The sequence below is a fragment of the Aptenodytes patagonicus genome, chromosome 5 (assembly GCF_965638725.1).
Source record: "Aptenodytes patagonicus chromosome 5, bAptPat1.pri.cur, whole genome shotgun sequence".
NCBI lineage: Eukaryota > Metazoa > Chordata > Aves > Sphenisciformes > Spheniscidae > Aptenodytes > Aptenodytes patagonicus.
Window position 1 is genome coordinate 81,526,297 of NC_134953.1, and position 24,744 is coordinate 81,551,040.

The following is a 24,744-nucleotide window of genomic DNA, read 5'->3' on the forward strand; positions in this document are numbered from 1 at the left end:
GTTTTGGAAAGTGGTGAGACAACAGTGCGCCGTCCAAGTGGCAAACATGAACTGTACAAAGATGAACATGTTGCCTGCCATGCCGCGGGGCACGGAGGGAAACAGGTGAACTATGGCATCTTCCACAAAATTCTACAGGTTATATTTGGTACCGCAATCCTTGAGCATTGCAAAAAGGCAACAAAGCTAAATAAAAACCCGTGTTTGATTTTGAATAGAAAGGACAAGATTGTGAAACAGTACTAGTGATTCTCTGACATTACCTGGCTACGAAGTCAGAACCAGATGGGCCATCCACGTAATTTCTTCTGTTAGCATTCAAGCTGTGAGCAGAAGCTGCATCTTTTGCAGGTTCAGCTGCCAGGGAGAACAAAGCTCAAGTTATTGTAGTTTAGTATTCAGTTAAAATCCACAGTAGAAAAGCTGTCTGAAATAATCTGAAGTAACAATTTCCAAAGAGTTAAAGAATTTTCATTGGTTCCATTATTTAGATTAAAACCCAATTACTTCCTTTCAGCTTTACCTCCTCCAAAGTTCCCGTACTGGCACTAATTAAGGGAATGGAGAATGACAAAAATGACTAGAAAAGGCAAGGGAAGAAATAATAAATTAAAAAAAAAATTAAAAAGAGCTACAAAATTAAAAGCAAGCAATCATTTTAGCAAAAATAAATATTCTTCTTCTGGAAGAAATTTTTCTGATAAAATTCCCCCCCCCCCCCAAACCCTAGCTTTTCAGCTAGAAAATAGTATTTTGGTCATATCCTAAATTAGTTAGCAATATTTAAAAGATTTAAATTGGATTTGTATGTGCTATAAAGCATATAAATGAAAAAAAAAAGGTGTAAAAGCCTCACAATGAAAATAGTCTCTTCCTAGCTCTTAGACAGACAATCACAGCACTACTGTATGAATGTTTAAGTCACCATGGCTCTACACTCCTTAACAGATCTCAAAATCTACCTCAGAGGTGGATTTTTAAATTTGAGAATTTACTGATCAAAGACAGTGCCTTCGCACCCAGGTACAAAATGTGATTTTACAATTAACTGTCTGTCCAGTTTCCCCAGATTTATGTTCCTTTCTCTTGGTATCTTCTCCTCAGCAATACAAGCTCTTCAGGCTAAATTCTGTTCTTGGCTCCTTATTATGTCGGTAATCCCTGCATGGGCATAAACAGATTCTAGGCTTGTTTAGGTCAGGAAAATTTGCAAGTGATTATACCACAACAATTTAAATGAGTTTTTGGTAATAGACAACAAAATCTACTTATGATTTATGAGATGAGATGAAGATTAACAAGAGGAAAGAGTACTTTGCTCCTTCTTTAAGGGGGTTGTACACCACCAAATCCTGTTAACGAAAATATTCACTGTATTTATGAACACAATAGCGATCTGTATACATACATATTAAAAACATGCATATTAAAACCGATCCTTACTATAATTACCTTGGGGATGCACAACAACACGAGGTTGCACAAATGATGGCTTCACCACTTCAAACCACCAGAACAATTCTGCCATGAACACCATGTAGTTGCTCTACAAAATAAAAAAAAAGAAAAAAAAAAAAAGAAATTTATATTAAAACACAAGCCTGCTAATAAATAGATTAAACAGTATTCGGGATATGCCTCTGCATTTCATCCAGTTTACGTTCTCTACTGATTTCTTAGAAAATGAGATCAGTAAGACTGATCTGTAGCACCAAGTACCTAATACACATAACTTGACCAGATTGTAACCCTCTGGGTTGAAATGTTTCACAGTGAGCATATGCTCAGGCCTGCTGTCTTGCAGGCAGGGCAGAGAGGTACAGGATGGGTGGAAAATGATGCCTGTCAAACAGAGTAGCCATTTCCATAAAAAAGAGTAGTGAAAAGCCCATCGTTTTGCGAGGCTAGGCAATAAAACTTTCAGGGCTTTTTAACATGAAAAACTCTGGTAGCCCTTAGTTTTAGTGTAGGAATTTTGAATCTGATTTAGGCCTTTGTGTCAAGCATGTGCTTTTTGCCACATTTGTGAAGATCTACCCAAATTTACAAGTCTTTAATGCAAAACAAAAACCAGCAGCAGCATTTGTTCAATGCACATTAGAACAAGGTTTTAGCTCCAAAGATTTATGCACGCTTAGTGTATTGTTGATATCTCTCCCTGCTGTATTTTCCCATTACACAGCTATGAAACACAGAGGCGTGGGAGCCATCAGATTTAACACAAGGGGAAAAACAGGTAAAAAGGAAGAAACAACCGGTGACATGAACTGCAACAACAACAAAAAAATCAACAGAGAGGAAAACCAGGCAGAAGCAGTAGCAGCAGCTTCTGCTGCAACAGTATGTAATAAGGAGTGCAAAAAGACCAGAAGGTTTGTTGACTGTGGGGGCCGAAGAGTTCAGAGGCCAAATGATCACGGTCCTAAGCTGCTACGTCCATATGATTCAGTGCTACTTCATATCCAGAAATACCAACTGAATGAGATCAACGAGCATCCAGGCCCGAGCTGACTCACGCAGGTGCACAGACTTGTGTCACCAGTCTTACCAAGTCTGAAAATACAAACAATACAAACCTCTACTTATGCATTAAATCGGGAAACCATAATTAAACAACTTTTTAAAACAGTTTGTTTAAAAAAAAGTCCTTCTGCAATAAAACCCAATAATGTCCAGCTAACGATACTTACAAAAGCAAGTGTCCTTAGTCACTTTTTTCATGTCATTACCACCCAATAATTTCAAATATCTGGTTCATTTTCTCCACTTTATGCTATTTTCATTTAACATTTCATGCAGCTTAAATGGGAAAATATAAATTAACAAACTTACTGGTTTAATTTTTACAAACTAACAACAACATCAAGAGCACTTGCAACTTATAAACTAATGTTGCAACCCAGAAATATATTTCCACGTGACCTTTTTCAATAATAAAGCTTTCTTCATGTTTGGTCCTATAAAACTTTCTGTACTTGAGAAAATTAGCATTTTTACACTAAACTATCAGATGCTATCTCTCTTTATTTTTCTTTGAGAATGAAATTAAGTGAAAATAGTCTCTCGGGGAAAGTGGGAATTTATTTAATTATTTGCTTCAGAGAAGAGTTTCAAAAGGAAAGCAATGTCTCTTCTGAGTTTTGCAGTAACACAAAGAAATCAGAGCTGATTTAGAAAAAAGCAAACAATTACCTAACTTTGCCTTTTTTTTTTTTTCCCCCCTTTTCTTTTAAACAGAGATAGGGAAAAATCTGCTTCTAAATAAAGGATGTTAGTTGAGTACATAATGTTACATAGTACGGGACAGAATTCTTAAGCCTGTTTGCAATAAAACCAACGGCTAGCCCTGGTCGTCTCCACTTGCTTTGGCTTCTGCCATTGCCAAGCTGCTGTGGGAAACAGGATACGGTGCCAGGTGGACCTTTGGTTCGATCCAGGACAGCGTTACTCTGGTTTTTAGAATGGAGTTGACCTCTACATTTTCTATATGACTGAAGATGATCTTCAGTATAGACCTTGCTATTACAGATATTAACAGAGCAATCTTTATACACATGAAATTCTCATTAGCAGAGCATGGGACATTTTTCTCATTTCCAGTCCTTTGTTAGCACTAAGACCTTCCTTTGTCTCCAGGAAAACCTTGCTGCAGATCAATAATTGCATTTGGGCTCCTGCAGTAAACGCATGTAGTCTTTAAAAATCAGTTTAAATTTACAAATAATTTACTCATACAATTTCATAGAACTCTGTAGGAAAGAGACCTACATATCAACATATATGTTATTTATCTTCTGAAGGATTTTAGAAGAATGAGGAGTATTAAATAAGAGCTAACAAATTGCAGAGTTCTAAGAGCACAGCAAATGATTTAGCTGACAGTTCTTTAACAAAAATGAGACAAATTCTGCGGAAGTAAAACCAGTGGTACACAGTTTCTATTTTAAATTTTTCTTTGCCCAATGAGAAAATTTTCTGGTTGATTCAGGCATATATGGCTGCAAAGTCTGTAAGTCTTCTGTTGTCAATTCACCAGCTAGAGGAGGAAAATCTAAGCAGAAAGATGAAGCTTTTTGTGATCCAGTAGGAAAGAGAAGAAAAATGCTTTGTATTCTGTGATGGACCTATCAACTTTCCACTGCATAACTACACAGATAGGCAAGATTGCTCACATTCAGATTGCTCACATTCAATGTTTAACTGTATATTTGAGCACAGCTGGTATACGCCCGCAGAGGATGTACTCAAATTAAAAGTTGTATCCAGACTATGTAAGACTTCCATTTAAGACTTCTTTTGACAGCTTCACTATGTTTTCAGTCCCTCAAATGTCAAATTCTATCGTTGCATTAATTTTGTTGCCTTAAAAATGCGTACCTCAAATCTTGGAGTGCGAGCAAACGTTTGACAAAAATTCTAAACAAAACATCATTTTATTTCAGAAACAAACCATGGGCATTAGGGGTAAGAACATCTTTTTAAAATAAACAAAAATTTACAACAAAAATGTTCAATAATAAATGAGATAAACCTCAATTCTGTATCAGTAAATTTGAAAATATAATTTTAAATATCTATTTGACACGTTTGATTCAGATTTATTTTTCCTGAATATTTCCAATGTAGATAAGCCTTTACTCCAGCAAAGGGATAGTCTTAGACTGAAAGCTGCTCATACACTTTAGTATATGGTGAAGGATCAGCCAGACGTTGCTGTAGTTATTACATACAAGCTATAAATAGACTAGGAAAAAACCCCGTCTCTGCTTACTCAGCACACAAGAACTGAATGAGGAAAAGTTCGTAGCAAAATCTTTTCCATTCAAAGAAAATGTTAAGTATAGCATTTTGGTATCACACACTGATTTCATTAGGAAGCAATACGCATAAAGAAAAAATCAGATGTACTTCTCAGACAAAATACGATTTTTTTAATACTACAATTTCTAAATATTATGATTTTTATGATTTTTCTCTTAATATTTCCCCCTCCCCTTACCTCCCCCCTCAAACTTTTACATTTTTACTTGAATTTTTTTTACTACAAAAAATGAATTATAAAATGTTCTAATCATAGCTTTGTCCTCATCTGAAATAATATTGTATTTAAATACTCCAATTTCTTATGTTGAAATGCTGCATTTAATAGCGTGACTATTTTATGAAGAAGGACTCAGATATTCCTTCTGAGAATATCTTCCATGCAGTCCTGAGCTACTGCAAGACAGCTTGTTTCTCCAAAATCACCAGAGCAGTATTTACTGAAGTAAAAATGAAACTGTTGGCTGAACAGCCCGCTCAGAACTGAGGCTAATTTAGATGTTTGATAGTGAAACATCATGATGGAAAACACATTTTCTCACAGGTTATTTTTAGCCAGAAAGGGTTGTTCATAATAATGATCAAAGGGGAAGACTTGATGATCAGTAACTTAATTTTTTGGAAAAACTAACTGTGTGTCTGTAGTAATCCTGCTACCCAGGGCTAGAAAGAATGTAGATATTTTTTCCACAGATTTTGCCTTGATTATGCCGACAAAAAGTTCTAATAGCTCGTCACATGATTATCACATGCATTTATACACAAAAATATTCAGAAGCTTAACAGTATTTTAATAGTACTAAAAAATAACCAAGCTCTGAGCAGCTCAGACTGGCTCAAAACCACTCAACAGCAGATGGCAGACTTGCAGCTTCATAGATGCTTTTATTTGCTAAACATTCTGATTTAATTTTTTCAATTTGATATTTGCAGACTGTTCATTAGTTCCATATAGTCAGCTGCACTACTGGTTACATTTTATCTAGTGCATCTTTTGGTACCGTACAATGAAAATCCTTCTGTTTAACAGATTTTGGAAGATCATCTGTTGGAAGAAAAAATATTCCCATATTCTGAGTATAAAATCTAAAGTCATTACTTGCTTCTGTATCAAAGGGAGATAGAAGCTGGCTTCTTTTATAGAATTTTATACAAAAAGATAAATTATTTTCTTTAATATCTCTATTCCCCCTCCACAATTTTAAAATCACAATTGATTTTTAAATCAAATTAGCTAACAGAAATAGTATGTCCAATCTTGCTACTTAAAATAAATTATATCCTTCTAATATTTCTAGGCTTTAGATCTGCGTATTCATAGAATAATAACTACAAGGTGATATATGTAAGTGATACAAATAATTTGTAATCAGGCTTGAATCCACTAAAATTGAATGGAAAAGCAGCCATAGAGGCTTTTAGGAATTTTCTCAAAATGAACATAAGAACACTCTGTAAAATTTATACCACAATGCACATTAAAATCTCTGTTCAGTAGGCCAGGAAAGTAACTCACCTCAAATGCAAATCCATAGCTCATATGTTATAAAAGTGCCAACATAAATGCATCAAGACTGAAGAAAATTGGAGTGTTTCAAACTCTCTGGAGAAGGCCAAGTTACAGTTCTGCGTATGATCCATGCACTACCCGTCTGTCATATCTCCTGCCACAACAACTCAAGTTGAAAACTCCAGCATGTCTTATTTCAGACCAGAACAAAGAAGAGGGAAAACCGGCCTATTAACATCAGTGAAAGCAAACCACGCTGCTTCCCTTTAAATAATGAGTCAGGAACATTTGGTCCCTCTCAGGAGAGAAATCTTCTCTTAAAGAACTGTTCCCTGGTTGAATCTTCCTTTCCATTCCAGATCCCAAATCCTTTTAAACCAGCCAGATAGGAATCAAATCCCTGGACCACCTCCCACCATACGTACCTAAATTGCCTCACCGAACACAGCCAGCTGCTCTCCCAGGTCCTTAAGGAGTCCATATACACACTTACAGGGACTCCAACTCAAGTTCAGACTTGGGTTAGCAGTCTGATTGGCAGTGGTTTTTTTCATTGAGATTGGAGGGAAAGCTGTACAACACTTGCAGACATCGTGTAGCCCTTAATTTCTAGGATTTATCTATGTGATGTATTTGAACGCTATTTTTCACATCTCAGAGGACATGGTGCTGATTATAGCTTCTGCTTACGTTGTTTGCAAAGTCACCATCAACATTACATCAGAAAGTGCAAATATTCAAAATGTTCAAACACAATAAATATTTTTGGTATAAAACAACTCTTTAGATATTATATTCTCCTATTCAATTCGGAGGGGGGAGGAGGGGGAGGAAGCTCTGGAACCAGCCTCTCCACCTGGCCTACTGAGCCTTTGACAGAGCAAACGTTTTGTTCTCTCTGCTCTGGTTAGTAATTAAGTGCAAAAATAAGGTACCTATTCCACATGCTTAGTTGTGATTCTGCACAGTTTAGAGTCTGGCCCACATTTAGGTCAGAGGAATGCCCTTCACAGACAAGAGACAGCAATCTTCTCTCAGATTTGCTTCATTTCACATTCACAAAGCTTTCATTCTGAATAAATGTGCCTTCTGCACGAGTTTGGGTGAACAGACTCTACAGTTACCAGAGAACAGCAGCCAAAGAGAGGAAGCATCCATGCTGAGGGGCAGCACATAAACGTCTCCCAAGAACGGAGAGGCTGCGGAGACTCGTGGCCCTGTTGAATCCCCAAGAACCCACACACTCAGAACAGCAGGGCTCGGCCAGATCTGCACAAGGCCATCAGCACATGCTAGGGTCAACAACAGGTTGATAACCCTAACCAGACTCACGAGGGCAGGAGCTGTTACATGCAGACAAAGAGTACACAATTATATGTATATACACACATAAAGAGACAAGTGACCCCTTGAGAGACTTTCTGGGCACCTTCCCCAAAGCCACTGGTGGGCCACTATGACCCCTTACTTCTGGGAGGCCACTGGGTTGGTCTCCAGCCCAGTAAAAATGACTGAGTGAGCGTGTGTGTGTGAACTGTGTGAGCAAATGAATGCATTGCGTGAATAGTTATCTTATTCATAATGGATTCATTCTATTAATAATAGCAGTTGAATTAATAAAAGGTGTTCTAATATTGGTTGTGATCTGTGTCTCACCCTGACTCAATCCTCTAACAATGAAAAGGGAATGCACAACAATACGTGTAGATTAAATGAGTAGCAAAAGTTTAGGATTACTATTTAAAAAAACAACAACAACAACAACCACCACCACACATTTTTGGAGGCTCAGATAAAGGAACACTTACAAAAGACAATAATTAACTGTGTGTCAGTTGATTCAATGCCAAGTTCCTACATGAGCTCTCAAGTCATGGTAAACATCAAATGATTGAAGCTGTCTGTCAGTACCTTCTTTGACAGTTAACCTCATAAATTACTTGCTCCTAGGTCTGAACTCTATGGTCCTACTAGAATAAACTGGCAGAGAGTGATCTAAAAATACCAAGAAAATAACCAAATACAACCAAAGATGTGGTTTTCCTCTTTTAGAAATACTTTCAACGTATATCTCACGTGACAAATGGAACACGTGAGATGCATTTTTTTCTTTCTATTCAGGGACCATACATGTCCCTCACAACATCTTTTCAGGAATTACACATTCCGTGAGACCTTTAGTCAAGCCACAAATGCTACATACTGACTATTACATTGCAGTGCTAATCAACTGTTGGGCCAAAGCAATAAGGAAGTCTTTACTGTTCTGCTGGGTGGTTCATGCTTCCTGTGATGGCACTTCATGCAAGCTCTTCTGTTTCTACAAACTTGTTCTTTGGATAGGCAGAACATGTGTGTGTCAAGACACAATAAAACATCTCTTTCAGTTCTATGTAATTTCCCAGATACAGGTGAAGAACAAGCTATTTAAAAAAAAAAAAAAATCCTGTCTCAGGATAAAACTGCTTACAGGAGAAGGGAAGAGCGAGGATCAGGGCAAAAAAAGCAATCACAACTAAAGAGAGATCCAAGATTTTCTATTCTTTCCTCTTGTTAAATATGCAGGGAGGATTCAGAAAATATTGTGATTATTTTTATGTAATCTCTCTCTACTTGTGTTTGCCTGTCTCAAAGGAAAACAACCAGGAACCAGTATGCTCCCCTGGTGGTGCCTCAAGCATCCATGGAATGTATTCAAATATTTTTTTCTTTAACATCAGTAGCCCTCCCTTAGTAAACATCTTATGAAGAACTTCATAAATGTATTTTTCGTAGAGGAGGAGGAAAGGGCAAGTGAGGAGCAACAAAACTTACTTTCTGCTTCATTTGACTGTGACACATTAAAGCTGTCTAGAAATCCAGACAAAGCTTATTTCTCCTCTGTGCTAAAACAGAACTAAGCCAACAGTTTCATCTGCTGCAAAATCTGAGAGCCTATGTCAAATACTCTGGATGCTTGTTAAGTGAAGTTTTAAATTAATCTGACTGTGTTTCTGTGCATTTTGATGGGAAAGCCAAAAGTGGGCACAACCACCTTGGTCTAGTCCTGCACTAAATTTCTGTATCATATACTATCTACAACCTGCCTTGATTTAACGTAACAGGACCGTGCAGTGTGCCCAGTAAAGAATGTAAGGTATGCACTTTGTGCTTGATCGCTTTAAGAGAAAGAGACTCTGCTCCCTTCCTTCTCAAGGCCTAGCATGAAGTCAGGATACCTAGTGTAATTTCTAGGACCACACAAGGCACAGCATTGTCATTCCAAAAACTCAGCTGTAATTTTTTTCTTGAGGCTTTTTCCAGTAACGTACCAGCAGTTTGGTTCTTTCTATTCTTTCTGTCACCACCATGAACGTAACAGACTTTTAATCAAAAGCATAGTGCTACCTACTGCACAGTATGAGTCACCCTGAAAACACATCAAAATCTTTGCTGATTAACACAGACACCTGAAACAAAGACACATGCTTCTATAAATCCTAAAACTCGATACTATATAAATTTTGTAGACTGAGATAAAGGTGACTTCTACTAACCAGTTTAATTAAATGTGTAATATTTAAAATGTCCAGTTACAATACAAGTTTTTTTTCAAAGTGACAATAAAATTCTTTGGAGAATATGTACATTTATTAAAACTTACTCTAATCAGATGCACTGGAAAACCAAGAAAGAGCTCCTTTAACTGTGAATTTATTTTGAAAGGAAATTAATTCTTAACACTGGAAAAACAGAGTTTATAGCACTAGCCAAAGTTTCCGTGCCAAATTTTAGAAGAAAAACTTGGCAGCCTCTCTTTGTAGCATTTACATCTAAATAAGTATCCACACCACAGCAACTTGTAAAAACATGATCACAAAAGGGCTTTCTCAGTTCTAGAAATACTCTAAATCTTTGAAAGAACTCTAAATCCCCTTTAAAAATAGTGTTCAGAAACAGCAAAATTGCTGAGTCTGTAGCATTTCAAAAGTGTAAAGTCTGATGCATTGGGATAGTGACAAAATATTTAATATAGTTACTTTTTCGAAATTGAAGCTTCATAGTGCATATTGGCTTGAGAAATAATTCAAACCATTACTATAAAAAATGTTATTATTAATTGCCACGAATGAAACCAAAGAATAATGAATTCCATTTATTCCATGTATCTGTAAGCAGAGAGAAACAATCAAAACGCAGTGAAGGAGTCCTGCTCAAGATCATTGAATGTGGTTGTAGGACCATATGTTGGGAAACTACAGACAAGAGAGACTGCAGTGCAGCAGACTTTTTACAAGTATGTAGGTAGATTACTGTATCTGAAATTTTAAAACACCAAAAGCTGATTGAAAGCAGCCACTACGCAACTTTGCATACACAAAATAAAACAGCAACAGCTAAGTAGTCTAGACTTAAGTCCTACTGCCCTTACTCACCCTGGCAGCTCATGACTTATTTGAAAAGGACTGGGTTCAACCCTACAGGAGACAACAAAGCTGTATTCGAGCCCTGGCCTCTGTGACTCAGCTTGTGAGATTGCTATAAAGATCGTAAAAGCAGTGAAATGACCCAGATATTTAGAAACCAATTGCTTCCCATCTGCAGTGGATATGCTGACTACATAGAAATAGTATTTCATTCCCTAAAGGCAGGCCAACAAGAATCTTAGGCAAATGAAGAGTGTTTTATACAGAAGAAAGTCTTAGAGAAACACAAGAATGAAAAATTAAAGTTACAATTAGGCAAGAAATACTTCAATTACTCCTTGTCTTTCCACACAGGCTAAAAAACGAATAGAATAAAGCAAAAATTTTTTTCTCTTTCTAAAAGAGCAAAATGTTAGTGACTGAAAACGCTTAACAGCTTATTCAAACAACTGTATTTGTTGGAATCGTGTTCCTGCTTGTGTTTCAGCATAAACCCGTTAGATTTTTCAATGAAATTAACTCAGAAATTTACACTTTCACAAAAGTGAAAAAGCTTTAAGGTTAAAAACCATAAAACTATTGTGTACACAGAAATGAGTAAGAAGAGTGAGTAATAATTCCACAAAAACCTCTTCACTATTTTGTCCTTTTGTTACAGCCTTAATAAATTTAAACTAATGCAGGTCACTATTACATTTTAACAGAAATATCACAGATTACATGCTTTAACTAACAATTAATTAATAAGAAAGAAGATAAAGTGTGAAATAGTTTTGCGCAAAATCGAAGATTTTATAAATACTTTCACAAGTGCTATTTTTAAAATACTTCGAAATTACTAGAACAACATAACTGCAAAAAGAAGGTGGTTTTACATGCTGCTGAAATTTGTGTGTTGCATGCTATACCACGAGAGTTGTAACATGCTTTTTCATATAGCAGCAGACCAAAAAAGACTAAATATATCATTAGCAAAACAGTCCTGTGGATGCTGCTTGCATTTTTATTTGATTTTTTTTACCTTTATTGAAGAAGCTGCATAGAGCATATCCTCAAGACTGAAATGGCAGCACTGGTTAAGGTATTCCTGACAAAATTCTTGAATCAACTGTAGATTATACAGGCTGTCAGCCAAAGACATTGTCTCTTTCAAACAAATATCTAAAAAGGAAGAATAGAGGCAAAGATTAGATAGAGTTACAGATTTGCAAAAAAGTGCTTTTTGCTTTGCTAGATTCTGGAACATTTTCTGGATAAATTCAGACTTGACACCCCCCACCCCACCCCCAACCCCGGAGGCTTTTATTTTTCTATTTCAGAAACTTAAGAAATGACGACTAGATTTTATCTTTGCAGTTTTATATCTTTAGACATTTTTCTAAACATGAATTTTGTTTTTTCACTATTGACAAGTTTTTTTTTTTTCTGCTTTGCCTTTTGTGAAAATGGAAGTTATGCTCTAACTCCTGCTATTCCATATAATGAAAAAACATATTTAATCACTAATACACATTTTTTCAATTAGATTTTCGATACAGCAATGGCAGTAGGAAATGTATGCTTTTTCACAAAGTTCTCCGTACATACTAGTTCTTAGTCTTTGCACAGGGACCTGAGAGTACATTTTAATGCTATTAACCCCAAATCTTCCCACAAAACCAGCATCAGTTTAGTCTTATGTATTTGTTTCTGTGGATTTAGGTGTTTGATACGAGATTTTACAAGGATCTGAAGCTTCTGATATACGAACTATCACTCTCTGTTTGAAAGTTCTATTTAACGACAAAGAAGTGGTAGCAGTGAACAGACCAGTGTAGTTACACAATATTCTCTGAATACTATTTATGCCCAGCTAACCTCCTGTTCTCTTTTTATGACTGCTTCTTGAAAAATTAAGTAGCAATAATAACTTCCCAGAAAAAAAGACAGTCCTTGTAAAAAGAAGGACTGAATAAAAGAAAATATACTTCCAGAGCATGCATCAGATTTTATTCCTGAAGCAATGGTGTATGACAGAGCTCCACATAAGTTTTAAATTGTTTAGGATAAAAGGTTTCTTCAGACAAGGAATCTACTTTGATGCTAGCAGGATAAGGATTCCCATTCTGAGGAAATCGGACATATTCCATCATCCCAACCCCAGAGATGATAATCCATGGAAAAAAACCTGTTTGACTAAACTGACCAAAATGGGATTAAATTTAGTAATGCAAAATGTGAAGTCATGCATTTGGATCTAATAAAATTCTAATGTGATTCACTGGTTGAAAGTGATATAGAGTAGGAAGGAATCGTGTATTAGCCAATGTCAAGATGTTTATGAGCTTTCAGCACCATGCAGCTATGGAAAAAAGCAAACATGATGCTAAAATGTATCAGAAAATTTATTTCCAGTAGTGACAGAGAAGCACTGTACAAAGCAGTAATGAGATGCCAGTCTGGATTTCTGTGTACAGTTGTGACCATCCATATTCAAGAAAGATGAACCGAAACTGGACTAGTTGCAGAGGAAGACTATTGAGGATAATAATGAGAATGGAAATCCACTTCAGAAGGGGAGACTGAAAAGGCTTGGTTCAGTAGCCTGGGCAGAACAAGAGAAAGAAAATATATCAAAAAGGTAGACATTAGATCAGGAGAAGCTATTCAAGCCAAAGGGCACTGCTGGAAGAACAAAGGCACGCAGACAGGCTACAAGCACATCTAGGTAGAAAACAAGAATAAGATTTAAAACCATGTAAAAAAATGGAGCTCTGCAACAGTGGGTAGGAAGAGTACAGATTTTAAAGAGCTACACAGTTTTAAGATAGGACATGATAAATTCATGAAAGGGATGATACAATTTTGTACAATATCCAATTTCTTGACTCACTGACATAGGGAGTCCTTTCTAGTCCTGTATTCCTTGAAGGAAACCTAGATTTGAAAGTTAAATAAAGTCTTAATGAGAAGAAACAATCTATTGCAGACTACAGAGAACTCTGGATTAATATTTTTTTCCTTTTTGTTAATGCATTTTTAGGCATTTTTGCATATGCATTTTTGTTACCTGCCTTTCTCAGTTCCAATACAGAACCAAATCTCAGTGAAATTTAACATGCATCAAAAATTATATTATTTAAATACGAGGAAGATGGGCAAAGTCTTTTTAAAGTGCTGCTAGTCGCTTCAGAGTACCTTTGAATTTACTTCTGAGACAATGACACGCACAGTTATATAACTTTAGGGAAGATGATGTCAGGACACCTAACAAGAACAATAAAACTAAAGTTCCAAAGATGACACGTGCCTTGTCTTGTTTAAAGTCAGATGCTGGAGGAATCTGCTGGTAAGTATATACGTGGTTACGCAAGGTATACAAGATCTTTTGGACTGTCCGTATTTTCAGCCATGCTAAAACAGTAAGAAGGAACTAGGTGTTATCCCCATTCAACACTACCCAAGTTTTAACTCTTCCCTAATCGCATACAATAGTAATATATTTGGCTGTAACATTTATGTAAATTGAAAGTTGTATTTTTCAAAATTCACAAGCTGAAGAAGAATGGTGAATGCATGCATCTTAGTGTCTTTCATCTTCAACGCCTACTGTGCTGGAAGCTTCCTATAAAGTGATTGTGTATATGAATTCCAGATTTCAGTCCTTAGCAAGCTTTGTACCTTTGTTCATATTCCTGGATTTCTCAGGATGCTTCTGTATAAGTGTTCCCACGACATCAAAGGTATCATGGACAGAACACAGGCAGAAAATGATGGGTGTTAGCTGCCAAGACATTTTACAACTACATGAGCCTCTTAGTTGCCAAGAGGAAGATATGACTCTAACCAGGCCACTGAGCAAAAGAACAAGATGAAGCTGCTCATCATCACAGACAAGTGCTATTATAGAACAGCATGACACCAATACATTCTAGACTATATATTTTTGTTTACGCTATAAATGATATAGGTAACTATCAGGTGAACTAAAAGCCCAGAACACAGAGCACCTATTTGCCATGCAGTGCAGCTATGCAGAGCTTGACTAACTCTAACCTCTTCCGTGTTTTATATCTGTAACTGCTCAGATTCACAAGAAAGCACTTAGGCAGCTTCAAGAATAAGAGTTTTCCAGGTGGTTTCAAGTTTCATAGCACAAAGGCACACGTGTTGCCATCATCAGATCTGAAATAATATATCTTAGTATGTTTATATTAGTGTGATAACATAAAAGTAAGCACAACATGGAAGGACACCTTGGTTCCTTTTATTTAAATGTAAAAATAAATAGGCACAAAGTTAATATTAAACCCACCACACTCAAATTATGCCTCTTGTATATCATACTTAAGCACCTTCCCTCACATAGTTATCAAACACAGACATTTAAACTTTTATGGACATATGTTTACAAGCTGAGAAACACGTTAGACATACCCTCCAGTTTAACGATATCTGGACAGTAAAAGTGGATCAGGGCTGCTAGAGCACAACCATCTGTACCATCTTTCAGCAGATTCTCCACCAATGGAATGCAGGGCAGCTGTTTAAGCAATGTTTGCTCCTTCCTGTAACGAGCCTACAATATAGAATGAAGAAATTTAGAGACAAAGGCTCTGAAACATATGAAGAAACAGATTCATGCTATAGGTTTTACACTCTGTTAGTGAAAAAGCAGTATTCAATAAATAGCTGGATATTCTCAGTGTTAAATTTCTGAAAACTATTCCTGTTATGCCCCATTTTGAATGGCATAAATAACAGCTAAGAGGAAAGGAACCTACAACGCTAATATTGAGCCTTTCCTTCAAAACTACCAAATTTTTATGATCTCTGTATAGCACGCTGAATTAAATAACATCATATACTTTAATTAACATTCAACACTCATTATTATACAATCAGAAATGATCTGTGTGTAAACACAATGAGACAAATCCTTAGCTGGTGTAACTTCAGTTTACTGGCAAGTCAAATGTCTCTGAAGTTAACACACCTAAGAATCTTGCCCCAAATCTCATTCATATAACTGACTTAATGACAGAAACAAGGGAATCTGCATTTGATCAACTCCATTTTTATTACTAGCATGTGTCACTATAAGCAGTCATAAACATCGAGAAGCATTAATGGTCAAGTGTTATGACCATTCAGTGGCCCAGTTATAAAAGGAAACATTTTGAAAAACAACTCGGTGTATAAAGAGATCATTAGTTCAGAACACCAAGATAGCATTTATCTGCAGTGAACATATTTTTCATGGGTTTCTTTTTTTTTTTGTGGAGGGAGAGGGGGGCTTACTTAAAAAAAAAAGGTATTCATCATTCTTAGTTTCTTTCCACTTCTTCCTGGGAAAACAAATGGAGGTGGAAGAAAGTGATATAGATTTTAATTTCTTAATATTATTTACTAAGACTTATTTTTAAAACAGTACTGAAGGATTACTTTTCTATTCATACCACAGAACTTCTTATGATGCCAAGAGTGTTTCTGAGTTAATTTTATGCTATTTTCATTCATCTATACACACTCAACTGGAAGTCTCCCTGGAGGGACCCTGAGAAGTCTGTGTGGATGTTACTCTTCCCAGCAAAGCTGAAGCTGACAGTTCCTATCTCCCACTCTCCACCTTTTGGCTGTGCTGCAGCAACTGCTGATGGGGCTGCGTGGTAAGACCGTTGATCCAGCTACAACATCTCTCTCTTCCTTTGTTTCTGCAGTGAATGAGCAGGCAGGGCTGGAGGTTTTATGGCTGGGGTGGGAATTGTTTAAGCTAGCTTTGCTGGCAAAAAAGTCTGTGGAACCACAGACTAACCCTGAAGGCTATACTTACTGGCACTGGATTTCTGTCAAGGATCATATGGGATTATCTTTAGTGAACATCAGTGTCCTCTAACTGGCCCAAGAAGTACGAGTCTAATCTGGCAACAGCAGACACATCAGTTCTAGAAAAATAAAGGGCTTGTATTTGGCCCAAAGAACTTATACTTTAACTAATTAATACTTAACCCCCCCCCCCGAGAGTTAGTCTTTATTTCATACTTGAAATGTACTGGTATTTGAGTGTCAAGTATGCTGTCTAAAAATGAAAATGCCGTTTTTGCATTCACTAACACCAAACAAGATCATGTTAGTGTTTCATGCATTTTTAATATTCTTTTCCCCATGTTAGTAATACTCCCTACTATTTCTAATGAAATAGGCCAATGATGCTTGCAGAGAAAGTTTGGTGTTTTTCACCCTGTGGCAATCCAATGACCCACTCTGATGAAAATCCTGTAAGTTTCAAATACCATGTTAATATGTCCATGTACTTCCTCCTCAAAATGACTGAAATTAAGTCTATGAAATATTACAAATTAATTATGAAATAATGATAAAAGATACATGATAAAGATGACTAACATCATGGTCCAACAAGCCCTGTTTAATTTATATATTCTTTTAAATAACATCTTTTTAATGCAGTGTTCGAAAATATTTGAAATTGGTAATACAGTGGTCTCGCACACTAAATCCTGTGAAAAAGTCTACTGTCACTTTAACGGTGCCTTCACTGGCCTTGTGAACAGTGCCCACAGATGCTGGAAACTGCGTCATATCATTAAAGTGGACCTAGAAAGAGGACTTAATTCATTGTAGAGAGTATGCCAGGCACGTTACTTCAGGAAAAATAAATTTATATAACCTGATATGCTAGGTTCGTTAGGGAGCAACAGGCATCATGTTTCAATTTGGTTGAAAAGCTAAACAAAATTATACTGAAAAATAAAAGACACTGGTAATTGCACTGCATTTTTAATAAACTTCCATTTGAAGAAACTCTTCTCATCAGTTACAATGTTTGCTACTAAATATGGATGCAGTAATGCAAAAGATGAACCTCTACATTTATTATAAAGCTCTAGTGCTAATTTAAACATAAATGCTAATACAGGCATCTTGTTTTTGAGATCCTAAACCAGCCTGATTTAGCGTCTTTGAGCTTATTCCACTTAAACAAGTCTAGGTATAGTTGAGACACTTGCATATAAACAAGGTCAACTAAAGATGAACCAACAGCACACCAGCTACTCTGTCGTAAGTGCTCACATGTATTCCGAGTTAATCATTAACAATGAACACTCTTAAGCACTTACCATATAGTAGATAACATGTTATAAATTTACTTATCAGAGTAAGTTTTCATTCCTGAGCATACAGGCAGCTATCTGTCTCACTATGAAACACTTGCTCTGTGTAAAGGGAAGAGATCAAAAGGCTGGTTGAACTGTCAGAGCACCTTGAGCCACTGCCTTCCTACTATATTATCAGTAGCACTTGGGTTTCAACTGTATCTCTACTAAACTAACATAAATACCACTAGTTCAAGTTCTTTATGGACAACTGGCAGGCAAATTGGAGTTAGCTTTAAAACAGACTGAATATTTTATATTTGAGTATCATCTTTATGCAGTGGAGGAGAATCATTAGTAAACTAACACCTTAAGCAAAAATAGAACAAAAACATATTCTGAAATGGCTTTGAAGTAGCCACATTATTTTGTAGAAATGAGACAAAAAAAAAAAAGGTGCTTAAGTTTCTGATCACAGACAGTCCATTTTGGGTTTTTTTTGCGTTATTCCCTCCATTTAATTACGCTATCTTAATTCCAAAACAAAATTGAAGGACGCTATTGTGAAGAGCAGTGTATTTGTGTGTGTCACAACTGTAATAGATAGCATTCTAGAGAAATTGCCCATATAGCATAAAGTGTTATGGATTTGAATACTGATTAGTCTGCTGAAGACAGTACTTTTAAACTGGTTTTCCAGACACGAAGTAATTTCTGTTGTTGCCTACATGCAACTGCCTTGTTATTTTTAATTCTCTTTGCAATGTATGAACAATCTTTTACTAGTTATGACAACAAATACCTGAGGGACTGCTAGATCAGTTATTTGGTAATCCTTAGATCAAAGACAGATCACAATTAGTTCTTCGGAATTCAGACCAGAAGTATGCAATTCTGCATATACCTAAACAGCCAAACCTGTTGTAGAATAAACCATCTGAATGCATTTCAGGGATGAATTACTATATGACAGAGGAAAGTAATGATAATCCCAAGGTGACACAGCACAGAGAAAACAAACTTTATTATTATTGCAGACCTGAACAGTTACTTTTTATTGCTTTTAGTGAAATTATAGTCTCACTAAAAGTAGACTGCTTTGGGTTACATTGTGTGGGGAGAGATTAACAGCAGTCTTAAATCAGATGAAAAATTAGGGAATTCTAGGCAAATGGTGTAATGATTGCATATTGTTAAAATAAATCAGAAAATTTCAGATTCCGTGTAGCATCAACAATCAAAAACTATTTCTGGAAGTCTCTTTTAAAAAGAGAGTCAGTATCAAATAGCATATGTTTACTGAAAGCTTCTGAAAAAGTAGTTTGCAAAAAACCTGATCATTTGACATTAGTTAATAACAGGGAGCACTGCCTTATACAAACCCATAGAGAACTTGACTGCTTGAAAAGTAATTCCTTATCCAGCATCATATCTTACATTTATTTTGTGCAGATTACCTTGAAAAATAAGCTTCTGTATTATGCACACCTTTGCAGAGCAATTTCTTATAAAATTATCTTGTAGAGAGAAATGAAATGAATGATTAGACTAGCATGACATGGACAAAGCCATTCCCAAAATAAGCTATTTGATCAAAGTGAAGCAGTTGGGCAAACTTACAGGAACCAGTTTCCAAAACCATTTGGTAGGAGACTTCAGAGGAAGCAGTAGGAAAAAAGAAAAAAAGCAAAAAGCAAAGAGGAAGAATTTATCAGATTTCATAAATTACTTTTATAAAGCAATTTTCTTTAACATTCTCAGTTTTGTGTAACAGTGAATTGTAATTTAATGGTAAGCATTACTGCACTGTAACCTCTGCATATTGAGCTAATTAGCAGAAATAACACTGGAGAAATATGTCTGCAGTCTTTGTAGATCAACATTATAATTTTCCCACATGAACAGACAAGATTGTCAGATCAATGCAGTTTTATTTAATGCTTTCACACATCTAATTGTACCCTACATATGCAATCCGACTGAAGAATTCATTTGAGACTTGAAGTCATGATATCACAAGCATCAAAATGAACTCCAGCAGCACATATGGGGAAGCAGGGAAGCTAAAGCAATGGGAAAAGGTATAAACACACTGTAGTACAGTCCAACCAATTGCAGTGAAGTTTGCATTAGTTACTTCAAGCCAAACAGTTATGTTTATAACATTTAACAATATTTTTAAACAATCATATGACAGTTTTCAGAACAACAAGAGGTGCAGGCAGTTATATTTTTGCAATGACAAATCACATTAGCATCAGCTGCATGATGTGCAATGACCTGAAACGTAGATGGAGTTGTGGCTACTGGCAGAGAAATGATCAGAACTGATACATAAAATTCTGAACTCATACATGATCAAAAAATACAACCCCAAATTATAAAGCTTTACAAATATAAAATTTGACCTAAAAGCTTAGTCCTAAGCACACTGAAGTCAGTGAATTTTTCTATAACTCTATACACTAGTCTGGCATAATACTTCTACTATTAAGAAAACAACATTGTGTAGCAGTATTATAAATACACACAGAAAATTTCACCACTCTATTGATTTCATTGTAGAAATTAAAAAAAAAAAAATCAAACCAATTACCGAAGTGGAGGAAAGAATATGTTTTTTATTTTTTAATGAAGTATTTTCTGGAAACGGTGAAAAGCTAGTTTCAAAACTACTATGGAAAAAACTGCTATGGAAGCTTATTCTTTTACATAGTTGTTAAAATACTGCACTTCTATAAAACCCTTAAAATAACTGTAGTAATGAAACAAAGCTTTTATGTAAAAAAGCTATTGTACATGAAAGGGCGCGCATTAGTAACACGCCTATTCTCAACATTCTTCTCCTCCATTTAACTGGACTGTTACAGTGGAGAATCCCAAAGCCACTCAGAAGAAATGAACTATGAGATGCATGTTCATGCGTGGTTCTAGACGTTTCAGTCATACCCAACTAAAGCACCTTCCACAGGGTTCAGTTTCTCTTCTCCTCACTGAAGTATAGTCAATGTATGAAAAAGTACGTGAATTTGAAAACAAATTATCTTAATTTTCAACTGCAATCAGGAATTCTAAGCCATATCCTAAAGCAAGTTTTAGGTAAATCGACCGCGATCAGACCTGGGCTGCCTATCATTCTACTTAACACTGATAGGAACATTCTTCTTTAATTTATCAAGGTGAAGTGTATTTCAGACTCGGACTCAAAAGGTCCATCAATATCTATTTACTGATAGGCTGAAAAACTACTCTTTGGAAAAAAGCAAACATTTGTTTCAATTCCAAAGACTAGCTCTCTGTAACAGTACAAACTGAACTCAAAACTAGCAATCCAATATATATTTTTATTTGTCCACTTGGCTGAAACTATGGTTGAGACAACTATGAATATGCTTCAAGAGGCTGAAAGACTGAAGATAATAAAGTTTAAATTCAAACATACTGTAAGATTTATAAATATACATTTTGTAAAGGCACTTAAAAAAAAAGAGATAAAGAAAAGCTGAAATCTCTTGGACAACATAATGGGAATTCAGCAGCTGTTGAATTGGTACTTTATATCAACAGAAATAAACTTTTTTCCCCTGCAACTTATTAAAAATTGGTCACTATAAAACAAACTGAGCAGAGAATCCTGACTGACTTCTCCCAATGTTTAAAAAAACCCCCAAAACAACGAACAAAAACCAACCACAAAACAAAAGAACAAAACAGTCCCTCGGGTTGAGGGCTTACAGTTTTACAAGAAGGTTGTTTAATCCCCCCTAACAAGAAGTTGTAAACATGACCGTGATAAATTTAACTTGGTATAAATTCATCCTATGGTGCCAAAAAATGGTAGTCATGCCCTTCATTAAATACTTGTTTCTGCTGTCCTCCTTGCACCATCATTTGTGTTCATGCAGCTGTGCATTAATTGCATTAATTGGATCAAGAAGCTGATCCTGCTGCAAACTTTTCTTCTTTACAGGTTAGCTTTTGCTAGCAGTGTGAATTTATGACACATTAAATTGAAAGTGGAACTATGGCATTAGTATTTTACCTTCACGCAAAAAGTTGCACTGTTTAAACTAATTTTTAAAAAAAGTTTAAAGAATTCAGGTCTTCGGATGAATACTCTTACATTTGTTTCTCTCATAGGATTTTCACTGATTTGGCTTAAATCTGTTAAGGCTGATTCAGTTTAAATCACAAAAGCAGATGGAAAAATAACAGGTTTTTGAGAAAGCTTCAACTACATTGAAAATCAGTAGTTTAGCCAGTGCAACCGTACATTCGCTACATGTTATTCAATGGAAGCCTGAAAACAAAAGCTATGCACTACAAAACTTGAAATCCTAATTCTGAAAGAAGATGCAGAGACTCTACCAGAAAAAGACGAGGTTACCACAAATCACCGGCTGACCAAGATCCACAGAGGACTACCTGGAACTAAAAATCATACATACTCCTTCCTCTCTTATCTTCTACAGGAAGCTAACAGAAGAAAGTGAAGGAAAACAAAAGCAACCTCATAATCTGTTAATACTGTTTTTATCTATCCAGAAATAGAAAATAGGTATATCTTATCAGTTGTATCATTTATTAATCTGTGTATATGACACAATTTTTAGAAATGTAGAGATTTACTATTTATTGCAAAAAGGTTCACCACAGATTTGTAGCAAGGTAGCAAAGCATTAATTTGAGGATTGTGCTGAAATTATTTTTCACAACTGATATAAATTTATGAGTATCACAGTGGGAAATTATAAAAGAATTAAAGAGTCTACTCAGTAACTTTGTTTCACCTTTTAGGTACATAACTTTGCTGCTTCTTGGCTAGAAATTAAAACTAAAGAAAAGCTTTCCTTAATGACTAGAATGATCTATTCTTCCCACGTTTCTTTGGCCATCTCTCTAAATCAGCAGAAGAGGCATTCTTAATTTAAATTTAGTTCAGGTTCAAAACCTGACCACACCTTAGAAACTCTGAAACTTAAATATCCAAAGGTGTTTGGCTAGAGCAGAAGGGAGATTGCAAAGTTTCTTAAATTTTAGAACAGAATCATCACCTTTTGAACTGCTAACTAATGGACCTAAATTACAAAACAGAGCCCCAACCTGAAAAGGATGGTGGAAGACAGAAAAGAGGCACAATGAAACATTCCAGTTCCCCTTCATGCTAAGTTTTGAAATACAAATAGAAGCAGCAGTTAGGAGTTTAAAAACATCAAAGAAAGAAAACAAAACAATTGAATTCAAATACCGAGAATTAACCTACAACTGTAATATGAGCATAGAAAATGCTATACTTAATAAATATATAGAAGTATAACTTAATTTTTCCATAAAAATGGAAAACCATGTAATAATATTGCTTTAATTAATACAAAGGCAGAATTCAATCCTCCCCCCCGCCTTTTTTTAAGAAAATCTACTGATACTAATAACTAAACATAGGCATAGCATGAAATGAAAAAAAAAAAGAAAAAAAAAGGACAAAATCACACTAATTAGTATTCAGATAAAAAATATATACATATTTCAGCAATACCCAAACTTGATATAGGAATTTAGCTACAGTTATCTCACAGCTCTGCTGAGATATATGAGGCAAGGTCAATGCCATGAAGTTACAGGATGTGTCACTGATTCTGTGCTATAAAAAGAGGAATGCATGGACTGATGCAATATGGAGACAGATAATCAGGGTAAAACACCTGGGTATCTGGGAATAAATACGAGGAGATGCTTGACAGGAGTCGCATCATAATTTAACAGAACCTTCTGTTCGAAACTGACCAACTTGATTTGATGCAATTGATCCATCCAACGGATCTGCATTATAGTTTTCTTTGGAAAGCTAGCGTTCAGTATGATCCGCAGTTAAGAAATACAGGTTTTAGTTATGGTGTTTAATGTGTTTTGAAAGCTCAGATGCTTGCATGTGTGCAATCACCATTAGCTTTAGCAAAAGTAAGTGAAAATCTGGGAAATACTGTGAGGCATATGACAAAAAGAATGGCTGAGATTCCAGAGTAGTTAATTAGCCATCAGTTGAATAGACCAGTGTTTCTCAAAGAAAACCTGGAGTTAAATAATCTGAATGACTTGAAAATATGTTGCCGTCTTCCTGCACGCAAAAAGTTCAGTAATTCAAATTCCTTAAATACTTCAAAATATAGTTGACTGAATATTTCATATTCTCGACTTATCTTCTAGAAGCAGATCCCATTTTATCATCGTATTCACTGAAACTTTAATGTACAAATGATATTTTGACTCATTATCGAAGTAATTTTATCCTCATTTTTCTCATGTACTTAAATGTGAAGGATGGCTAACTTTCTAATAGCCTTTTTTTTTTTTTTTTAAACCATAACCCGCAATAAATTTACTGTTAGAAGAGACATCTAGGGGTCAACTGGAGCCTGAGGTTTTGCCCGTGCTGAGATCTTAGCTAATAAAGCTATGCTAATACAACCCCCTAGCATGGAATACCTTACTTGACAATGTACTTTATGCAGCTGAATCCCACACTGAGGCAAATAACATAACATGTACCTGGGATAATAGTATTGAAAATCCAGTGTATAGAAGAGAAGGCCTTAATTACAAACTTTTCCATGATATGGCAACTGTAGCATGATTTGGCTATTTTGCAAATGCATTTGTACATTGGCCAACAGAACAGGCCTCTGATTGTGTTGTAGCTTCACAATTCATATGAAGAACACCATAAATGCATATACCATTTTTATGCAAATGTTTTATTCCGCTGGATCAGAGTTACAGACTATGCAAGTCTTTCAACAGTTGATTCAAGAATGCTGACATTAAAGATAAATTATAAACTAAAAATTTTATCTTGCTATTCCTAATATAAAATGCAAACTGTAAGTGAAAATAAATATTACTGAATTTTTACAGA

At 35.6% G+C, this 24,744-nt stretch overlaps 1 protein-coding gene across 4 annotated transcripts in view; it reads right to left on the minus strand.

Moving 5' to 3' along the window:
* Positions 1–24,744, minus strand: part of CAMSAP2 (calmodulin regulated spectrin associated protein family member 2) — a 92,878-nt gene that overhangs the window by 19,084 nt on the left and 49,050 nt on the right. For 2 of the 4 annotated variants that reach the window (XM_076337962.1, XM_076337961.1), the window contains exons 5-9: positions 19,452–19,484; positions 15,154–15,295; positions 11,759–11,898; positions 1,453–1,546; positions 264–357 (exon numbers count right to left, since the gene is read on the minus strand). In XM_076337962.1, coding sequence (XP_076194077.1) covers positions 264–357; positions 1,453–1,546; positions 11,759–11,898; positions 15,154–15,295; positions 19,452–19,484 — 503 coding nt within the window. The remainder of the gene's footprint in view (positions 1–263; positions 358–1,452; positions 1,547–11,758; positions 11,899–15,153; positions 15,296–19,451; positions 19,485–24,744) is intronic. The other 2 variants (XM_076337964.1, XM_076337963.1) reach the window with 1 other exon arrangement.